We start from the raw sequence: 22,128 nt of genomic DNA on the forward strand, positions 1-22,128 counted from the left end.
TGACTCATGCTATTCTAGTTATATGATGGCCTGGTGTTCATGTACGAACCTGAGGAATTACTACCCACCAAAGTGTTAGTAAAACATCCTAGTTGCAACCCTCATATCAGATATTTGGGGCATTTTTTCAGGTTGCTATTGCCCTGAGGGCAAAGGCATTTGAGTAGACTATTATACATTATCTCTTTTCCAGCCCTACCTATATACCTAACCTGGGAATACCAGCCACACTAATGAGTATAAGGCAGCTGGGAGAAAACTTTTAGGAGAGCAGGAAAGGCAGATGTATCAGGCAGAGCTACTCAGAATATGTCATGAGTCACACTAAAGTTACAGAAAATATAGTTGTTTCCTAAGTAGAAAATATTTTTCTTGCAACATCACTGAAATTGCAGAGAATATAGTTTTTTCCTAAGTAGAAGATATTTTTTTCCTTGCAACATCATTAGAGAATTCACTACTTAACAGCATATGTTATCCCTCTAGTTAATTAATAGCCAACCAATGAAACAAAGGTTAGACTTATGCCCTTTTAATCTCTGAGTTTGCAGTTAGGCTTGGCATTGTTTTTTGTATCATATCAGAAAGAATATAAAATCTTCTTTGTCTATGGTTTTCCTTATTTCCCATATGTTGATAGACAGCATCTTTTAAGTTAATTTTCTGCTTAATACCAATGTAAGAATATTTTAAGATACTATTTTGTATCCACATCAACTCTCTGAGGTAGTAGGACACTTTAAAGGACATTTGATCAAACCCTATTAGAAGTTTGAATCTATTTGCAATAACTTTGAGAGAGGTCATTAAGTCTCTGCTAGAATATTTCCAGTGTCTGGGAATTCACTCATTTTGGAAATTGGGAATTAAGAGAAATTCAACTCATGTACAACTGTATAATCTACTTTAGAGTGACTCAGAATACTGAGTTGGATGGAAGGCATCTTTATGTTAGTTTCCTACTCTTTTACTAAGCAGAATAAGTTTTATTCTTCTGCCAATTGATTGCTCTTTAAATACTGGAGGATGTTACCCTGTATTACCCTCACTTTTTTTCTTCTTCCTGATAAGCATCATCAACCAAGTCTTACATAAAATGTTTTGGAGTCTTAATAGTCTCATCATTCGATCTTAAAACAAAACAAAAGAGGTATAAAAACAAGATTTCTATTTCTCTTCCCCCTAGTTTTTCACTTAGTCATTTTTTAAAAGATTGTTATGGGCCTAAGTCTTCTCCAGGAGGCTGCCAATTCTTTCCATACACCCTTTTGATTATCCTACTTTATTCTATCTTCCCTAATCCAATTTAACAAACATTTATTAAGCCTTTTATTTTGTGTAAGGGGATGTCTAGGGGACATCTTTGTATGTTTAAAAAAAATAGTAGTCCCAGCTTTCAAGGAATTCAAGTTTTTAAAAAGGGCTTAATTTTAATTCACAGTTAAATCTGGAGTTTCATTCATTATTACATTTTCTATTCAAAACATTCTGTCTTTTCTGTTAGAAAGATAGTGGTGACATATATTTTCTGATACAGTTTGCAATAAAAACCAATTTCTGTAGACAAGATGGCAAAGTACCTTGTTCCTCTCATTTTGAACGGACTTCCTTCTTGCCTTGTTCTACTTAAATCCTATTCACTTTTCAAAGAACTTCCTTAAGTTTTACAACCTTCACAAAGTTTCCTCTTACTGTTAAACCTTCATGGATCCCTTCTTTGTAATTAATTTTCATGCCCATAATATTATCTTATTTTGCTTAAGATTATTTCATTTATCTTATGTTCTCATCTGCATTATGAACTCACTGAGGGTAGATAGCATGTCTTATAGAAACACTATCTCCCAAAGCACCTAATGCCATATGGAGCAGATGTCAGGTGCTAGATGAATATTTGTTGTTTGACCCTGTTACTTATGTGGATTCAATTCTTTTATCCTCAAAATGAGGCTATTCATATGATCCTAGATTTAGATCTGAAAGTGAACTTAGACCTTATTGAGCCCAATCCCTTGATTTTATAGAAGAGACGTAAAGTTGTTCAAAGTCACATAGCAATAATGAACAGACATGAGATTTTAATTCATCTCCTTTAATTCCATATCAGGAGCACTGAAACTCAGAAGAAGCTGATACTATTGATGCACAGCACATACTTGAAGGCAACTCCCACTTTTGCTGACTAGTTGGGTCCCCAGAGTGTGGTTATTTAAACTCTCATTTGATTCCTAAATTTAATCCTCAGGGATGATGGTCTCTGTTTTGAAAGCAACAGTTTATAAATTCTTATGGCATTACAAGGTGGCAAAATGGATGGAGCACTGCCTTGGAGTCAGGAAATTCAAATTCAAATTTGATCTCAAATCAAAGACAAACCACTTCATCCTGTTTGCCTCCATTTCCTCATCTGTAAAACAAGCTGGAAAAGAAAATGTCAAATCACTCTAGCATCTTTGCCAAGAAAGCTCCAAATAGGGTCACAAAGAATCTAACAAAATTGAAATGACTGCACAATAACATTAGTCCCTTTAGGAATGCTTCCTCTAATGATTACTACCTGATATCAGTTACAGACTTAATTAACTTTTGAAAGGGGTATTTACTATGCCAGTGGTATGACAAAAATAGTATAACATATTCCTCCAAATGGCACACTCTCCCATCAGTACATAAAAAGGTTTGAGGAAAATTGGGTTCAAGCTTAGAGAATATGTAATATAACTACTCCTGGAAATAATTTTATTATGGAGTTCTCAAGATGTTCCTCTTAGAAAGGTGAGGCAAATTAATTTTACTGGTTTCCTGAAGTGACTCTCTACCTTTAGAGATGAATGCTAAGGATGGCAAAAATGTGTTGTTGTTGTTTTTTTTTTTAATCTAGCTCTTTTGATTCTTGATTAAGGTTATTTCCAACTATAAATTTCTAGGATTCTGGGATTTGCCCTTTGGGTTAATTATTTCACCTTCCTTTTATGTGATTTCCCAAAAGCAACCCCTAATCCTGTAATGCACTCTCTCCTCCTCTCCAACTCAGTCATACTGAAGATTCAGGTATTAATTAATTATTCTGCAACCAAATAACAGTGGATAGATGCTAGATTTTAAGAGTGCTAGAGTTTAAGAAAACAACCTGAGTATGAATTCTTACTTAGATGCTTACTAATTTGTGTGATATTGGGAAAAATAGTTTTCTTATTAAAGAGGATGATAATAAAGACCTATCTCACAGAATTGCTATTAATATAAAAAATGAAATTTTCTATATATCATGTATATGTCATCTTTATATCTATATTATTTGTATATCTATACTTACATCAATACCTATATTTTATGTCTAATTCTTTCTTTGCTTCTTCCTCTCTCTCCCTCTCTCTTTTTCTCATTCTCTCACTCTCCCCCTCTTTCTCATCTCTTGTCTTTCATCTGAATATACACATATTTGTCTATCATCTCTTTCTCTTTGTATTACCTATATCTATAGCTATCTCTATTCTTTTTGTCTATCCATCCATCTATCTACTATCTATCTGCCTCCCCCTCTTTCTCTCTCTCTAGCAATCTATCGACCTTTCTATCTATGCATGTGCTTTAAAAATCTTAAAGCATTATATGAATACTTTTTTAAATTCATGAAATTAAAAGCATTTCTATAACACAGAATAATAAAAAAGATGATTGCACATGAAACTACAAATCTATTGTGTACAACTTGCTCTTTCTTTTAAATAGATATAAAAATTTATCAGAAAGATCTGATAGATAGAAGTATATATATATATATATATATATATATATATATATATATATAAATTCACGCTGGATGCAGGTAATGTCTTTCATTATGTCTTTTGTAGTTAATTAGTGTGTTTGTTATAATAGGCAAAATGACTTAGGCTTTCAAAGTTGTTCTTAAAACAATATTGCTGTTACTTATACTTGACTTTAAATCCTACCTCTCATACTTGCTACCTAAGTAAACTTGAACAAGTCGCACTTGGTCCTCAATTTTCTCATCTGTAAAATGAGGGGATTGGACCCCTTATATTTGTAGGGGGTCAATATAACCTTTTTCCCTCAACACTTTCTAGGTCTTTCAGGAATACCTCGACGATACTCAGACTACCCAGATGCTTACACAGCATGAAAATGTACTATCTTCATTTGGTTCATTTATTTCTCTTACAGCCATTATCTCAATGATCTTCATTATCTGAGAAGCTTTCGAATCAAAACGAGAAGTTTCTTCCGTAGAATTGACTACTACTAATATCATGTGTCATAACTGCAATCAGCAATATTCCCCAGTGCAGCCTGGATGAGATTAAAATATAATTGGGAAATATATAATAAAAATTTTAAAAATGATTGAACATAGATAATATTGACATGTGATTTTCCCCAAGTCAAAATATAGTCCACCATGGTTTAGTAGGAAAAGTAGATAGTGTAACAGATAGAGCACCTGGCTTGAAATCAGGAAAACTCATCTTCCTGAAATCAAATCTGGCCTTAGACATTTACTAGCTGTGTGACCCTGAACAATTATTTACCCTTATTTGCCTCAGATCCTCATCTGTAAAATGGGGGCACATTGATGAAGGAAATGGGAAATCACTCAAGTATCTTTGCCAAGAAAACCCCATAGATAAAAGTTTATGGGGTCACACAGACCCCATAGTAGTGTCTGACTACTGAATTATTAAACAATAACAATTATTTAGTCTATTGGTCTCCTTTTATATTTGAGTTTGATACTATTAATACTGATGATTTTTAAATTGTCATTCAACTTTCTGTCCATTATGTTATAATCCTCTGACTTCTCAGCTTCATGATAGCTAAAAGGAGAAAATGGGAAAGAAATACTTTTGGCTAGAAGAGAATCTGGAGGGGCTTTTTTTTTCAGAGCAAACTCAAAGCCCAGAGGGTTGAAATCAACCTTCTAAGAATACTTTTTAAAAACAAAATTCATTTTGTAGAGGAAACTCAAAATAAACTCTGGGTACAGCAAGAAGAACACTGGATTAGGAGTTAGGAGACCTGGGTTCTAAATCTAATTAGCTGAGTTGCCTCAGAGACATATACATATGTGTGTGAATGAAAGACTTTATCTTTAAACATAGTGTTGATTAAAAGTTTATTGCATTGAACTATTTTAATTTTAAAAATTATAAATATAAGCAAGGTTTATATATCATTAATTTATACCATAAGTCATTGTTATTTTTGAGGAAAATGAGTAAGCCATATTTTGAAACTGAGGAATTTTTATCTTGGATCAAATGACTGTGGTACTAATTGGTGACATCTTCTTTAACTGTAGGAAAAGTAAATAAAGGGCAAAAGTTAATTTCTAACGTGCTGAAATTAAAAAATCGAATGATAAGGTAACAGCCTTGTGACTTCTTTCTTCTCTTTCACTTTTTCCCCTTCTATTTTCTCTATAATCTTCCTAAACTAGCTCAAGTGATAAGAAAGAATTCTTTCCCAAAGTAAATAGATTCATTAATCCATGCAAATCACATTTATTAAATGCTATTTGTTAGTGGATAGAAACACACAGTAAGGACTGCTTGCAAACTTCCCCATTCTGAATTTAATTATATTGCTTGTTACTATTATTATAGTTTATTCAATTGCTTATTAGAATATATCACTGCAGATTCTTATTAATCCTCGTTTATAATCCTCCACTGGTGAATGAGTAGAAACTTGTTATAAATTCCAAGAGGATAGAATTATTCTGTTTGCCTTCCTGAAACTGCATGTTAAAATTGTATTTTCTTCTAGTTCCTCTGACCACTCCCCCCCCCCTTCTAGTCAGAATAAGTTTTATAGATAATCTGTGTAAAAGGGCCAAAAGATTATAAAAAGGAAGCCATAAGTCATCTTCAAACCTTGCCAAAGATCAAAGGAGCATAATTTTTAAATTGTATTATATATTAAACAAAATTTACATACTAGTAATTGGTACTAGATCAGAATAAACCATCTAGATCTTGTTTTTCAAGGTCTGGCTCTGTGATATCTAAATTCCAAACAAAATCTAAATCTCTAGTTCCAGATCATAGAATATCAAGAAATTGTTGATAATTCAGAGATACTTTGGATACGTTAATGAACTAACACCAAGGTATTACAGAAATTAAGTTGTTGGTCTGTACCTCATCAAAAAAATTTCATTAAAAAATGAAATTTTAAACTTCTGCCCTCCAGACACTCTTCCATTTCCATTGGGTCCATGCTGCCTAGTGCTTCTAGGCACTTTTTATATAAGTTCATCATCTTCCTCACATTGCTTCCCTTTTCCATCCCATTTCCATATCCCTAGCAGAGTCATCTACCTCTGTATTCCTCTCCATTTTTTTTTTTATCTCTTGTCTCTGTGCATTATTAAAGTATGATTATTGCCCCATTTTCTGCTACCACATGATCTTTCCTGAGGAGTTCACAAAGAACCAGGTGTGTCTACTCCAATTTATAATTTCATAAATTAATTATTAATTATCTTAGTTATCCATAAATACTATTATCTCAAAGGGAAAAACATTCCATAAACATTAAAGTTATATAGAAGTGAAATTATAATTAAAATTTTATGATAATATTTATGATTATCTCTCTGTGTCTAGTGCTTCATATAGAATAAGTTTTTAATAATTGGTCATTAAATGAATAAATGTTTTTTAAAATTTATTAATTTTGTTTTGTTTTAAACATGATCTGACAAAAAGTTGTGAACAATTACTTAACTTTCATTGTTTTTATATAGTCTAAGGTCTACAAAGAATTTTTTTCTCTCATTTGATATATGATCCCTTTTGATTCTGTGAGAAGAATTTTACATGCACTTAGTATAAACACCACAAAACAGTCAAAAAAGAACCCTCAAATCAATTTTAAGACAGTTTCAGTTGGAAGAGATCTTGATGTCAGATTTTGGGACACAAGCTACTTCTGGGATTAGGGAGGGAACAAAAACTGGGGCACTAGCCCCCATGAATAAAGAATTGGGATACCATAAAGCTACAATCTCTGGGAAACATCTGCCAAAGGAGAGAGAAGATTCCACTGGGGTATAGTCAAAGATAGAAGGAAGCAATATCATCTGGTAGCTTCCTATTTTATCTAATTATTTTTAAGTATTAATGCTATCAGTGCACATTAAAATTCAGCTCCCTGATGTAAAGCATTGATCACTTAGCTCTAGTTATGAATTTGCCCATGAGGTAGATGTTAGAGACAATCTCTAATCAGACAGCAATCAAAAAAACTGAAAATTTCAAATGTCTACATGCAACTGCACAAAGTATTAGGAAATTAACTAGAAATGTTAGCAAAAGAAATTAAATTTATTACATAGTAATCACAGAGACATGGCAAGATGAGACCCATAATTTGAAAATAGTTTTAAAAATAGCAAGCATTTACATATTGTTTTAAGATTTGCAAAACACTTTAAATATGTTAACTTGATTTAAATAACACAACAAAGGCACAAAGCTTTGCAAACTTTCAAGTTTTATATAAATTCTTTTAGTATTATTGATTTTTTCCTTCTCTTTAATATATTGTGTTATTGTTGTAGTTTTGTTGGATATGTCAGGAACATGGCTCCTTTCTGTCTTCTCATTTTGTTATCTGTATGTTGTATGCTTTCTAGAGCCCCACATCGGGGTGCCAAAATGTATCAACTGGACTAGCTTTCTGGAGGATCTTGGGACCAATCTGAGTCTTTAGTTTTAGAGAAGGAGTGATGAGGCAGGGACCCATATGGATAGATAGTCAAATATGGAGTCCATTTATTTCAAGTTCGCTCAGCCTTAAGTACTTTAGCACAATTACATCACTACAGCACACTGAGCTTGTGCCAACTATAGTACAATTACATCATCACAGAACACTGTGCTTGTATTAACTATAAGCACCTTGCTATTATTATGTAAATGCCTCTTTACTGCAAGTATCTCTGCTTCAAGTAGAACACAGGTTGCCATGCCCCTCTGACTTCTCAGGAAAGCTGAGACACTGCCAAGGGGAGATGAGAGCTGAACCAGACATTGTCAGCAGGTTCCTTCTGGGCTGAAGGGTCTTATACCTTACTTAGAGTTTCCCTACTGTCTATGGCTCTCTACAATTATCAATCAATCAATGAGCATTTATTCAGTGTTTACTATATGCTTGAAATTGTGCCAAGTTCTGGGCATGCAAAGAATAGTGAAAAATACTTCCAATCCTCAAAGGGGTCACAATTTAATGGGGGAGACAAAAAACAAACAAATTTGTATACAAAAGCTATATACAGGATAAATAGGGAATAAATATTAGAGGGTAGGCACTAGAACTAAGATTGGGAAAGAAATGTTTTAGCGGGGACTTGAAAGAAGTCAATGAAAGTCAGGAGGTGGAAATAAAGAGGGAAAACTTTCCAGATATGGAAGGTAGCATATCTCATATGTCAGAAATTTTGAAAGTTTCTAAAGAGGGAGCCACATAATTGAAAATGCTTCTGACACTTTTTGGACCCTTATGCCCACAGTCCAAAGCAACTAAAAAGAGTAAAATGAGCACACTTACCACCAAACCCATTTTCCTTAAAACTTTGTCACTTTTTGATCCTGTCAGATAATATATGCAACTTGACTCTCAGCACCTTGCATTTCATGCTTATAAGCATCACTAGCATTCCCTTTCTCTCCTAATTATGAATTCGAGGACACTGTATGCTAGGGCTTTAACTAATATAAGAAAAACACATTCTTAGCTCTTTCTGCTCAGTGGAATGGGATGTCATTATTCCCCCTCTAGAATACAAATATAGCAACAATATATTCTGTTTGAGAAAGATTTAGAATAATGAAATAAATCAGTAGAGAATTATAAGCTGTAGTGAATGGGGAGCAAAGAGATCTAAGTTCTAGTTTTGACTAAGTCACTTTATAGTTTGGACAAGTCTTCCCCATTCGCTATCTCAGTTTTCTCATTCATTAAGGTAAGATTCTAGGAGAGAGTTAATGTCCTTTCCTATTAAAAAATCTATTATTGGAAATTCTGTTTTCAATGTAACTTTCTAGTTTTGTGGAATGCAATAGTTCATTCAAAATAACAAAGATAAGGCAGTAGTGAGCTTTCAAATATGGGCTGTTAAATTAATCAGCACCTCCAAGGTTCAAAAAGAAATTTCTAAGCCTAAATCTTTTGTTCATATATCTGTGCAAAACCTTAAGAATTTTACAGTGAAAGAAATGTCTATATAAGAAAATAAAATTTGAAGGTCAAAATCAAAAGCTTTTTATAAAGTCTGTGGAGGACTCAGTAGAATTGTAAAGGCTTACTTTGATACTCAAAGTCCAAGTGATGAGTAGAATATAATTCACTCATTACAGTACTACTGAGGTTGCCTGTAACCTTTTGTTTCATGTTTCTCTGTTTTACTCGATCTCTAGCTATTTGTCATTCTCATTCTCTCTATATATCTGTCTCTAGCTTTATAATTTTTCAATCTTCTTTTCTCTGTATATTTGACCTTGTTCTTATATTTCTCAATTGTTATTCTCTCTTCTTTCTCCCTCTTTGTTTTTCTGTCCTTCCCTTTTTCTGTTTCATCATTTTCATTTTTGTCTTTCCATGTCTCTTTCTATCTCTCTTTCCATTTCTGTTTTCTTTTTTCCTGTATCTGCTTCCTTTCTTTGTTCCTGCCTTAATTTGTCTTTTGTCTCTCTCCTTTAACTAGCTTTAAAATAGAATTGAAGAATGTTATTTTTTTAATCAACTGAGGTGTCCTATATTTCTTCTTTTCACAATTAAGCACGGTGCCTTTCACATAGTAAATGTTTTAATAGATGCTCAAAGAATTGGATTGGATGTTAAATAAGGAAATGGGGGCATTTCCTATTTTTTTTCCTTTGTAAAAAAATAAAGTTGCCTTTTATTTAAAATGACCCTTGTTATTGGTATTATTTGCTATAACTAGGATATTTGACAACTTTTGACTTGGGCATTGAAGAGTTAGGACAGCATTGCCCACACTATTTTGAGGACTCCAGGTCTTCTATTAAATGTGAATAAGGGTTTCTTGAGAAAATTTTCATACTAGTGATATCATCCGGCTAATATATTTGATTATATAGGTATCACAAATACATACTGCCTATGTCAATTTTTCAATATGAAATTAGGCTCAATTCTATTTTGTTTCTAGATTTTGCAACTTAACTCAGAAATTTCATAGCTCCTTCAATTAGTATTTGTGAGTTCCAACACTTTATCTCAAACTCCAAGGTATTCCATTGACTAAATTAATTTGCAAAATGATGAATCTAAGAGGATAAGGACTTTATTGAAACATGGGTTCTCATTGATGATCCAAGGCAAAAGCTAAAGAAGAGAAATCAAGTGGCCTCTGAAAATTTACAATTGTTAATCATAGGAGCTACAGAACTGGAGAATCATGACCTGTTCATGGTTTAGAGGAAATCTTATTTTGCATTTGGGAATGGACAACTCTGTATTAACATCCTCCCTTGGAGAACTTTCATAGGATGATAGATTTCGATCTAAAAGAGTCATATTGCTATTAAGTGTCTGAGGCAAGAATTGAACCCATCTTTCCAATTCTAAGTCCAGAGGCCTATCCATTTTGTGGTGCTACTTTATAAATTTATTAAAATATCTATATCATCTATATTATTTTTATCATTATATATATTGAAACATATATTTATCTATTATCTATCATCTATTTATATGGCTATTAAAGCTTAATGTTGCACTAAGACTTTTGGAATACTTTGTGTGTGTATACATATGTATATAAACAATTTCTTTTTTACTTTCTACTTACAATCCTATATATTATTATCTGTTTTCATAATTTATGAATGTATCTTCAGATTGTATGTGGGATATTTATATGGATGTCTCCTCATGTCATTTCTTTAATAAGGTAAGACAATCCACCCTGTGGATTCTTATGCCTTTAGCTAAAGGAAATAGGCTCAATTTCACCAATGAATTAAGCAATATGGAGGTCTTCTCTGGTTAAACCAGTTCAACCAGTTGCAGGACAAACAGATCATTGACTCAGCTTCTTGACCCCATCCAGTGGCTGTCAGTTCTTCCACAAAAAAGCCTTCCAGCTGGTGAAATGGATTCTAAGATTTGGCGATGTTCAATTCATTATTCCTTCCCTTCATCTAATTCCTCCATTACAAGAATAGGAAAGTTCATGGAGGACATTAAATTCAACAGTTCGGGAAACATTGATTTAGCTACTATTATTTTCTAACCCTTTCCTAGATACTCTGAGGAATATAAAGATGAATACGACAGTCTTTCTCTCATAGAGGTTATAATATAGAAGGGGAGAGGAGAAGTATACAAATACCACACTATAAATCAGAGGTTTAAGTGAAGTACTAAGAGGCTCAGAATCTAGGAAAATACAAGAAAGATTTATTTTGGTCTTTTTGGGGGAGCTTTTGAACATAGGTAAAGCATTTGGGTCTCACTCTACAGGCAATAACAAAATTTTGAAGATTTATAAGCAGATAAACATAATTAAAACTCTGGAAACATTGCATAGTAGGGAATAGAAAGGAGACAGACAGGAATCAAAGTACCAGTTAAGAGGATATTAAAAAATCTGAGGCCATAAGATGTATACAAGGAATGTTGCAGTGATGGAACTGATAGAATTTTGCAACTGATTAGACATGAGATACAAAGAAAACAGAAGGGTAAAAAGATGATTTGAGATTTAGTGCATGGATGACTCATAGAATAGTAAGAAGCCAGGAGGAGGAAATAATTTGGAGGGTGGAGAGAAGAGATGAGCTTAATTTTGATATGCTAAATTTGTGGTACAATTAGTATATCAAATTGGAGATGCTCTCATAGGTAATTAAAAACAAGGGATGGAAGCTCAGGAGAAGAGTAAACCATGAGAGTGGATATGAACCCAAGTGAGGAAGTATGGATAAAGAAAAAGGTTAAGATCAGAATCTTGGCAAACTTTCACATTTGTGGGGAGAGAAACCAGGGAAAGAGAAAAGGAACTATTTCAAGATGAAAACAAAGCATACACTAACTTACACTTTAAAAAAGTTTTATGGTTTGTAAAGCACTTTATATGTATATATATATATTCTCATTAAATATTTTTCTGAGGTAGATGCTATTATTTATAGCATCTATATGCTATATATAGCATATAGCTATATATAGCTCAGGGAGATTAAGCAACTTGCTTAGAATTACCCACTAGAAAGTTTCTGAGGTAATATCTGAACCCTAACTTTCTGTCTTAAAGTCTAGAGTTCTATCCACTATGCTCACGGGGCTTAAAATGCTCATATTTGTAGATAATATAACTGGAAAAAGGAAACAACAATAAATAATTTTTTACCATAAGTGAAATCTCATGTCTTGATTATGATAGTTAATTTCATACAATGTTGGCTGAAGCCAAATTCTTCCAGAAAATTTAAGCTGGAAATATAAATGTCCTTGCAAAACTCAAACAATTAATCCTTTACTGTCATAATTGATAACTTTTAGTGAAGACTAAAAATCATGATCATGATCAGTGAATGTGATGATTTTTCTTTTCTAGATATTAGGAAAAATTGGCTTTTCAGGACCAACACCAACATATATTTCCAGTTAAAATTAGAAGCAAATTGTTGACCAATATTTGAAATTTGCAATAGTTTTTCAAAATATAAAGTGACCCACCTTGAATAATTAGGGAGGAAGAGAATTAAGAATCTTTTTCTGGGTAACTGGTTCAATATGGTGATTGATATAGGGGAAAGAACGTACTTTTCGGGGCACAGGACCTAAATTCTAATCTTATTTTTGTCACCACTTTGTAATGTTGGACCAGTCATTTCATCACTCTGGACTTGCTTTTTCTCTCTGTAAAAGGAGGACGTTGGGCAAAACAAATCCTTCTAGTTCAAATCTTGTGTAAATTATTTTTGCTTTCTTCTAATCATGTCTTAATATATGAACAGGAACTATTTATAGTTTGATTAATTGTAATATATTTAATTATATATGCTTTATTCCATTTATTTATGTGTCCTCATTCATCTTAATCTAAATATTCTCCCATTCTGGAGAAACAGATTAGCTTTCTTTTGGACCATCCCTCCTCCACACCTGTCAGAATGCTGTTCTCTTAAGATTTAGGACTACGCAGGCTCAGATGTGCAGGTCAAAGGATTTGACTATGAGAACCTAAAGGGAAAAAATCCTAACTAAGGACATGTCAAGAATATAGCCAACTCTGATCTTTAGATTCCTAGATCAAACAAGCATCCCACTGGATGCTTAAGATTCATTACAAAAAAAGGATTATCTGTCAATTTCCTCTGAAGTGAAAGGTAATGGTTGTAGGCTGTTTCTTTAGTTTTGACAATATTTCTTGTGTTTGTTGATATATGGAGAGCCACATTTATCACTCACACATAAAGTCTACAAGAATTTTCTTCTTTAGGTTAATGACTATTCGGTCTTGGATTTTCAAGTCAGAGAATTTAGCTGTGAGAAACTAAAGGAAAAAAATACCCAAATATTTCCCACCTAAAGACCCCATGAAGAATTACTAAGCCCTCATCTATTGTTTATAGCCACCATGACACACAATCAAAGCAAATGTAATGACCAAATAACCCCTTTCACATTTTCATATAAATGAGTTAATTTAAAGAACATAAACAATGAGAGACCAGATTTTATCATACTTTAGGTCTGCACAAGAACTTACCATACATATGTAGAAAGCATCTTGGTTTCTTAAGAAGGGAGAGTTTTTCACTCTCAAGTAGCAGCTTTCCCTAAACTGCAACCTGGTGAATAATGTGGGCTCAGCTCATCTGCCTCTTCCTGTATCCTCTCCCTGGTTCTTGAGCTATACTTATTTCCATGTGTTCCTAGTAGATCAGCTCTAAAATCATGTTCTCTTCAGAGAGAAAAGGCAAATATGTAGTCAAACATTTACCAGGGAATTGAGATCATATGACTTCCTGATTAAGTAATAATGCTTGCTGTTCTTTTGGGTTCTTCCCATTTTCCTACTGGGAAAGCAGGAACTTTAACTGATTCTCCTCCTCTTCCATCACAAAGTCCTAAATGAAGCTATGATTGAAACCCATAGATTTTCTGTTGCAAGGGAATAAGGACAGCTTTAGAACTTTAGTTCTGATCCTGATTCTGCCACTTACTAGCTATGAATAAATGACCTCACCTCTATGGACCTCAATTTCTTTATCTTTAAAATGAGAATGTTGGACTAAATAATCCTTTTCAACTCTAAATCTAGGATCATATGAAAAGAGAGAATTAACAGTTCCATTGAGCCTGAGTATTGGGAGTCATCTTAGCATAGACAAATGGCTCAGATCAAAACTTGAGTTTTACTCTAAAAGTTGCTCAATAGACATATACTTGGAAATTGTCTCAGCCCACCTGGAAATGAAATGAGAAGCCAGAGAAGAAGACTGCAGGATAATTGGTTTTTTTTGGGGGGGGGGTTTCTCCTCCAAGGTCTTCAGAAAAGATAAAACTCTTTGCTTTACAGAAGAGCTGTTTTTTTTCCCTTCAGATTCTCCCTATGAAATGCCAACTCAGATTCTATAAGAGTTCACTATCATTCCCTATGTAGATCAGTGGATGGGGCTGAAGTTCAAATCCAGCCTCAGATAGTTACTATCTTGTCACCCTGGGCAAATGACTTACTTTCAGTTTGCCTCTGTTTCTTCATTTGTAAAACAGAGATAATAATAGTACCTACCAAGGTGGTGGTAAGGATAAAATGAAATATTTGTAAAGGGCTTTTAAAATTTGAAAATGAATTCTTCTGTTATTTAATATTAGTTATTATAATAACTCATTTATTAATATAGTTATATCTCTGTTTGTATGAGTATATTCTAAAGCAAGCAACATTGATTTATATATCTTCCTCAGGATAAGGAAGTATAACATGCAGTTACAAAATACTAAGAAGCAAACCATATCCTTTTATAGATAGCAAGAAAGGATCATAGAAATACAGACAAGAAGATATCATGGAAATCAATAGAGGAGTAAAAGATTCATTAGCTCTGTCAAAATCCCTAAGCTTAGTTTAAATTAAAAAAAAAAAAGAGGTAAAATGGAGATACTACTAAAATCCAAAAAAGCAAAAGTTGAAAGATTTGAGGAGACCGAAAATCAAAGCAAATTCCCCGAATTATAATGACATGATAGGCAAAAAAACACTGAAATATCAAATATTCTTGAAAAATAGATTGTTATTGCTGAGTTGCATCCAACCCTTTGTAACCCTATTTGGGGATTTCTTGACAAAAATATTGGAGTGCTTTGCCATTTCTTCTCCAACTCATTTTACAAATTAGGAAACTGAGGCACACAGGATTAAGTGACTTGCTCAGAGTTACACAGCTAATTGTCTGGGGCCAGATTTTAGCTCAGCTTTTCTTGATTCCAAGCCTGATACTCTATGCATTGTGTCACTTAGTATGTCTACCTTTTTGGGAGGCAAGGTGGGTTGCTCCCTCCATCATACCATCAGTTCTCTTTTAGTTTTTGCCCTTTTATATTGCCCTCTTTTATTGCCATTCCTCAAAAGTGTGTTGGTGTACCAGTCTGAAGGCTAGTTGTCAAGGAGATCTTGATGAAGATGTTGAAAAATCAATTTTTATTCTAGTTAATAAGCATTTATTAAGTACTTACATACTTATATTCCAGACAGGACATCTAGGGGGTGCAGTGCATAGTGCTTTGGACCTGGAATCAGGAAGAACCTGAGTTCAAATTGGCACTCAGACACCTATTAGCTGAATGACCTTAGTCAAGTCACTTAACCCTGTTGTCTCATTTCTAAAAGGAACTGAAGAAGGAAATGGAAAATCACGAGACAAGAAAAGCCCAAATGGGGTCACAAAAATCAGATGTGACTGAAACGACTGAACAACAAAATTGACCAGACATTGTGCTAAGTATAGAAATACAAACATAAAAACCCTCTCTTCCTTCAAAGAGTTTACATCGAAAAGGAAAGACAACACACACATAAAACATATACATGAACTCACCAATGAGAGAAAGGGATAGTAGGAGTCAAACGAGAAGGCAGCTGAAACATGATGGAAAAATATTGGAGAGTAAAATGCATGAATGGCCCCAAACCCATCAGATTAGTCTCATATCGGCTTCCCTATTATGAATGCTAAGCTTTTCTGGAAAAAAATAGAATGCAATCTGTTTCTTGGATATTGAGATTTGTGGTTATTGTACATAGAACATCATTATCATTATCATCACTATAATATCAATATATTATTTTAAGGTTTACAAAGCCCTTTAGTTATTTTAATTTATTTGGTCCTCATAAGTATAAATATATTTATAAATCATAAATCTCAATTATGCATGAATTTTTAAAAAATATATGATAAATTTAATATGCTATCACTATGTCTATGTCCCCTACTGAACATTCTGCTGCTCTATACTATAGATATTTTAAAGATGTTTCATTGATAATCCATTTTTTTTTTGGGGGGGTAATCACTAACATTACAATTTCCTAATTAAAAAAAAACAAAAAAAAACCCCCCAATTTCCTAACTCCTCTTAAATAAAAGTCCATAATTCTAACAAATAAGTATAGTGAAACAAAGCAAAGTCACATGTTGATTGTAACTGATAATGACATCTTCTGCATAATATATTACTTCTCTTTTCCATGAAGTGGAAGGAGTGCTCCATCATTAGTTTTCTAGAGTTGTGGTCATCGCCACATTGATCAGAGTTTTTAAGTCTTAAAAAGTTGTTTTCTTGGGGCACCTCGTTGGTGTAGTGGATAGAGCACTAGCCCTGAAGTCAGGAGGACATGAGTTCAAATCTGACCTCAGACACTTAATACTTTCTAGCTGTGTGATCCTGGGCAAGTCATTTAACCCCAATTGCCTCAGTAAAAAAAAATGTCTTCTTTTATTGTATTGTAGTTATGAATCATTTCATATTGGTCTTCTAGGTTTCTCTCAATTCATATTTTTCATAATTTCTTATGGCATACCATACTACTGAATTTATATATTATAATTTGTGTAGGCATTTCATATTTAATAATCACCCATTTGACTTCCAGTTTTTTGTTACAACAGAAAGTTCAACTACATATATATATATATATATATATATATATATATATATATATATATATATCTTTGTTTTCTTTAGGAGTATATCCTAGTAGTTGTGTTACTGCCTCAAAGGATAAGCACAATTTGATGATATTTTCTGTATAGTTTCATATTGTTTCCCAGAATGGATGAACTAATTCATAACTCAAACAAAAATGCTTTAATATATCTGTTCTCTCCAACAATTGTCATTTTCTTTTTTGTCCTTGCTTGAAATTGACAGATGTGGTCATTTTAATTTATAATTCATATATTCATAATTATTTAGAGCATTTTATAGGGTTGCTGATAACTTGCATTTCTTCTTTTGAAAACTACTTGAACATATCCTTTAACCATTTGTCTATTGGGGTATAGGTATTTTTCTTATATATTTATATTAATTTCCTAAATAGCTAAGATATTAGAGGAACTTGCAAAGATATTTTCTCCCAAGTCACTCATTCTGTTCTAATTCTAACTGCATTTATTGTGCTTGTGCTGAAAATTAAAGTTTTGAGACCTTCTATAAACTTTACCTAATTGTTGGCACTATAATGTGAGCTCTTTGTCTAATGACCAGTGGACACATAAATAGAAAAACTAAATTGTATGAATACTGACATTTTTACTACAAATGAAATCAGAATTTACAAGGAAACTTGTAGGTTAATGAAAAAATAGGGCCATTTACTTTGGAGAGACAAATAAAAGGAGCTGGCAAAGTGGTTTTGTCATGCATCCAAAGGCAGCAGTAAATATTATTTAATGAGGCCATCATTTATCATATATTGAAGTATACATGATAAATATTTGCAAAAAGATCACAGTGAAAATAGCCTCAATCCTTCTTTCCTTTATGCAGACCTGGGGAGTATAGGAGTGTAGAACCCAACATGATGCTGTTAGATTCTTTTTTTTTTCATAGCTTTTTATTTACAAGTTATACGTATGGGTAATTTTACAGCATTGACAATTGCCAAACCTTTTGTTCCAATTTTTCCCCTCCCTCCCCCCACTCCCTCCCCTAGATGGCAGGATGACCAGTAGATGTTAAGTATATTAAAATATAAATTAGATACACAATAAGTATACATGACCAAACCGTTATTTTGCTGTACAAAAAGAATCAGACTCTGAAATATTGTACAATTAGCCCATGAAGGAAATCCAAAATGCAGGCAGGCAAAAATAGAGGGATTGGGAATTCAATGTAATGGTTCATAGTCATCTCTCAGAGTTCTTTCCCTGGGTGTAGCTGGTTCAGTTCATTACTGCTCTATTGGAACTGATTTGGTTCATCTCATTGCTGGAGATGGCCACGTCCATCAGAACTGATCATCATATAGTATTGTTGTTGAAGTATATAATGATCTCCTGGCCCTGCTCGTTTCACTCATGTTATTAGATTCAATTGAGATATTGGTTAGTTCTGCTGAATGGCAATTTTCTTTCTTTGTTTTTTTATTCTTTGGTATAAGGGATGGCTCATTTGATGGGAAAGGGACATATTTACAAATAAAAATAATGTAAAAACAAAAGTTACCAGTAATAGCCAAAAAACTGACAACTGAAGATTGCATAATAATGTCCACACTGAAAAGGTATAGAAATTCCATGAATAACCTTCCAGATATACTTCAGTACTACAATATTTCATTAAAATTTGGAAATGGACAAAGATGGTGGAAGGGATGTTGAAAAAGATAGTTTAGGACTTGCAATTCAGTCTTATGGAGAAGCCTTGTCCATTCACACAAACTCCAGCAGATAGGTGAAAGCACCCCTCTTCAAATATCAGACAAAAAAATCAAAAAGGAGGCAACACTTCCATATATATTTGCGCATATCACATGTGACACATACACTCACCAAGAACTGAAGAAGGCAAAAATTTGTGAAAGGATAACCATTGCTAGCTCAGATAAATGCAAATAAGTGGAACCTGGAAAGAAGACTGTGCTAATAATAAAAAATAAGTGATTTATAATTGTGCTAGAAGAAATAACCCAAATTCTAGAAACCAGTGAGAATTCTCACAAATAGACCTGAGCCCAGTCAACCCTCTGAACCAAGGAGTTACAAGTCAGCACCAGCTTCAATAATTGGGTATTTGAAGACTGCCTCTGGCCCTGGGCTCTCAGAATGGGAAAGGGAGACAGATCTACCTTTGATAAGTCTCTGGGTAGTGAGAGCAGTCCATCCTATACTGTGGGGAACAGAGATAAGTCAGCATTTGGGTGCCAGTGTGAACAGGGCCGCCAGCTAGGTGATGCTGTGGGGAGAGTGTTGGGTCTGGAGTCAGGAAGGTTGGTCTTAGTAAGTTCAAATCTGACCTCAGATACTAACTTTATGACTGTGAACAAGTCCCTTAATCCTGTTGCCTTAGTTTCCTCATCTTGACAAGGAAATGTCAAACCACTCCACTGTTTTGCCAAGAAAACAATAAAGGGTCACAAAGAATCAGACATGACTGAAAAACAACTGAACAAAGGGAAGAGATTAGTGACAGGAGGAACAATTTGGAAGTCTAATTCTTACAAGAGGTGATAATGGTCTGTACTAAGGGGCGACCATATTAATGGATGCTGAAATATAATAGAAATTGGTGGCCAAATAGTAGACAATGAGAAAATCAAAAGATAGAATTTTAGTTGAATTTATATTAATGTTAAACCACTATTTTCCACAAGATGGAGCTCTTTTCTAGCTAGCAAGGCCCACTGATTCCTAGTATAAGTATAGGAAGGGATTAACTTGTGGGAGGCTGGGTGACGGGGTACCATAGATGAAGTCTACTATGACCCCTTCTCATAATAATGCTTTGTTGCATACCTTCATAATTAAAGAAAATGCTTTCGGTTGAAAGTAAATAAAAATATTTTTTCATCCAAGTTTATGACTTTTCTCCTCAGAACCCCCCACCTCAATACTGGTTGATATCTAACCATGGACCCCAGATTAAAAACCTCTGCTCTAGAGTCACCATAACAACATCTGGGGTTACTGTAGTCAACAGTAGTTCTGTAGCATATCTAGATGATGATTCATTTTATTTTTAATATATTTGATTTTTCCAAATATATTCAAAGAGTTTTTAACTTTCACCCTGTAAAACTTTGTTTTACAATTATTTTCCTCCCTTCCTCCTTCCCTTCTTCATCCTCAAGGTAACAAGCAATTTGATATAGGTTAAACATATGCAATTCTTCTAAACATATTTCAATATTCATCATGCTACAACAAGAAAAATCATCAAAAGGAAAAAAGCCACAAGAAAGAAAACAAACAATGACAACAAAGGTGAAAATACTATGCTTTGATCCACATTTAGTCTCCATAGTTTTCTTTCTGCATGTAAATGACATTTTTCATCCCAAGTCTATTAGAATTGCTTTGAATCATCTCATTGTTGAAAAGAGCCAAGTCCATCACAGCTGATCATTACGTAGTCTTGTTGTTGCTGTGTGCAATGTTCTTTTGGTCCTACTCACTTCACTCAGCATCAGTTCAGATAAGTCTAGACTTTTCTGAAAGACGATGACTCATTTTAGAAAAATAATAATCTATGTGAGAGAAAATGTATGTGATATGTCATATTGTTTTAGGGTATTACTGCCTTATGTGCAAGCAGTAATTTTCTGAGTTATGTTCACATTTACTTTTGTGTATTGAAGAACAAGATTGTCTAATACATAACCCCTTTGTGATTGCCTCTTCTTGTTTGCCTCATTCTTAGACCTTCTATTGTCCTTCTTCAACTTCTTAAATCTAAAGAGAGAATTGCCTTCTCCAAACCAAAGGTTCATGGATTTATAATTAAAGGGGATCTGAGTTGCTAATTTATGTGTTTATAGTAAAGAATCCTTTTCCTCTCATCTGCTACTAGAATGAAAACTCCTTGAGGGCAGGGGTTAAATTTTCTTTCTGTTTTGCTTTATTATCTTAGCACCTAACATGATGTCTTAGATATATAATTAGTAATCATTTAATAAATATCTGATTTTTGGGCAGGAGCTGCAAACCACATGTGTTACCAGTTTTTGTATGGGCCATATGCTAAGAATAATTTTTACATTTTTATTATGAAAATTATACCCATTAATAAATATTTATTGACAACTAAAAAATTAAATTAATGAACAATATTAATAGACCTAAGTGACTTCCATTTCTTAATAAATGACTAAACAAATATTAAACAAGCAAATCTAATCATTTTTATCATGAATATATAAAAATGATTCTTAACTCATGAGCTATACAAAAAGTGAAAATGATTTTCAGCTCATAGATGCACCAAAAATGGTGATGTAGAAAGGGAAACTGAGGCTTACAAGACTGCTAATCTATCACAGTTAAATCCTTTGTTTTGGAGTGAATGCTTTGGGGCTGTCACAGTGGCTCAGAGTGAATGTTCTTAAGATATTCTTTATCACCATATTCAAATTTGTAACCCACTAAAGGTCTACCTCACTTCTCCTTTCTCCATCAGTTTCTGATCTAAATTAGGAATAAAAAATAGACTTATTTTGTTTCTAAATAGTTCAGATACAAATATATCAGATTGGGGAGTGACTTATGATGGTAGTGATGGTGATCTCCAGCCCAGCTCTGCCCATTTGCTTATCCTATTTATAAACTCTACCTATTGATTTCTGACTCATGTCCCTATATTAAAGTTGTGCCAGTGATGGCAGAAGTGCTGGCCATTTGTAACTTAAGTAAGTACAGTTCAATGTTTACTGTAATTCTAAATCTCAGGCCAATATGTTTTCTCTTTCCCCCATACTCTTTGGGAATAAGAGTTTACAAAAAAAGAATTTTGCCATGTGTTCACAACATTTTAAACAGTTTTGGACTAGAACAGAACTAAGGAGCTTTTAACCCAGTAAGTAGTTTAGCAGTTTTCTTCTCTTTCTCTTTCAGT

At 33.5% G+C, this 22,128-nt stretch overlaps 1 protein-coding gene across 1 annotated transcript in view; it reads right to left on the bottom strand.

Moving 5' to 3' along the window:
• Nucleotides 1–13,966, bottom strand: part of LOC100932587 (stimulated by retinoic acid gene 6 protein-like) — a 126,223-nt gene extending 112,257 nt beyond the window's left edge. The window contains exon 1 of the mRNA XM_031936809.1: nt 13,775–13,966. Coding sequence (XP_031792669.1) covers nt 13,775–13,794 — 20 coding nt within the window. The 5' untranslated portion in view covers nt 13,795–13,966. The remainder of the gene's footprint in view (nt 1–13,774) is intronic.
• Between the last annotated feature and the right edge of the window lie 8,162 nt (nt 13,967–22,128).

This window comes from Sarcophilus harrisii, chromosome 1, assembly GCF_902635505.1.
Source record: "Sarcophilus harrisii chromosome 1, mSarHar1.11, whole genome shotgun sequence".
Classification (NCBI taxonomy): domain Eukaryota; kingdom Metazoa; phylum Chordata; class Mammalia; order Dasyuromorphia; family Dasyuridae; genus Sarcophilus; species Sarcophilus harrisii.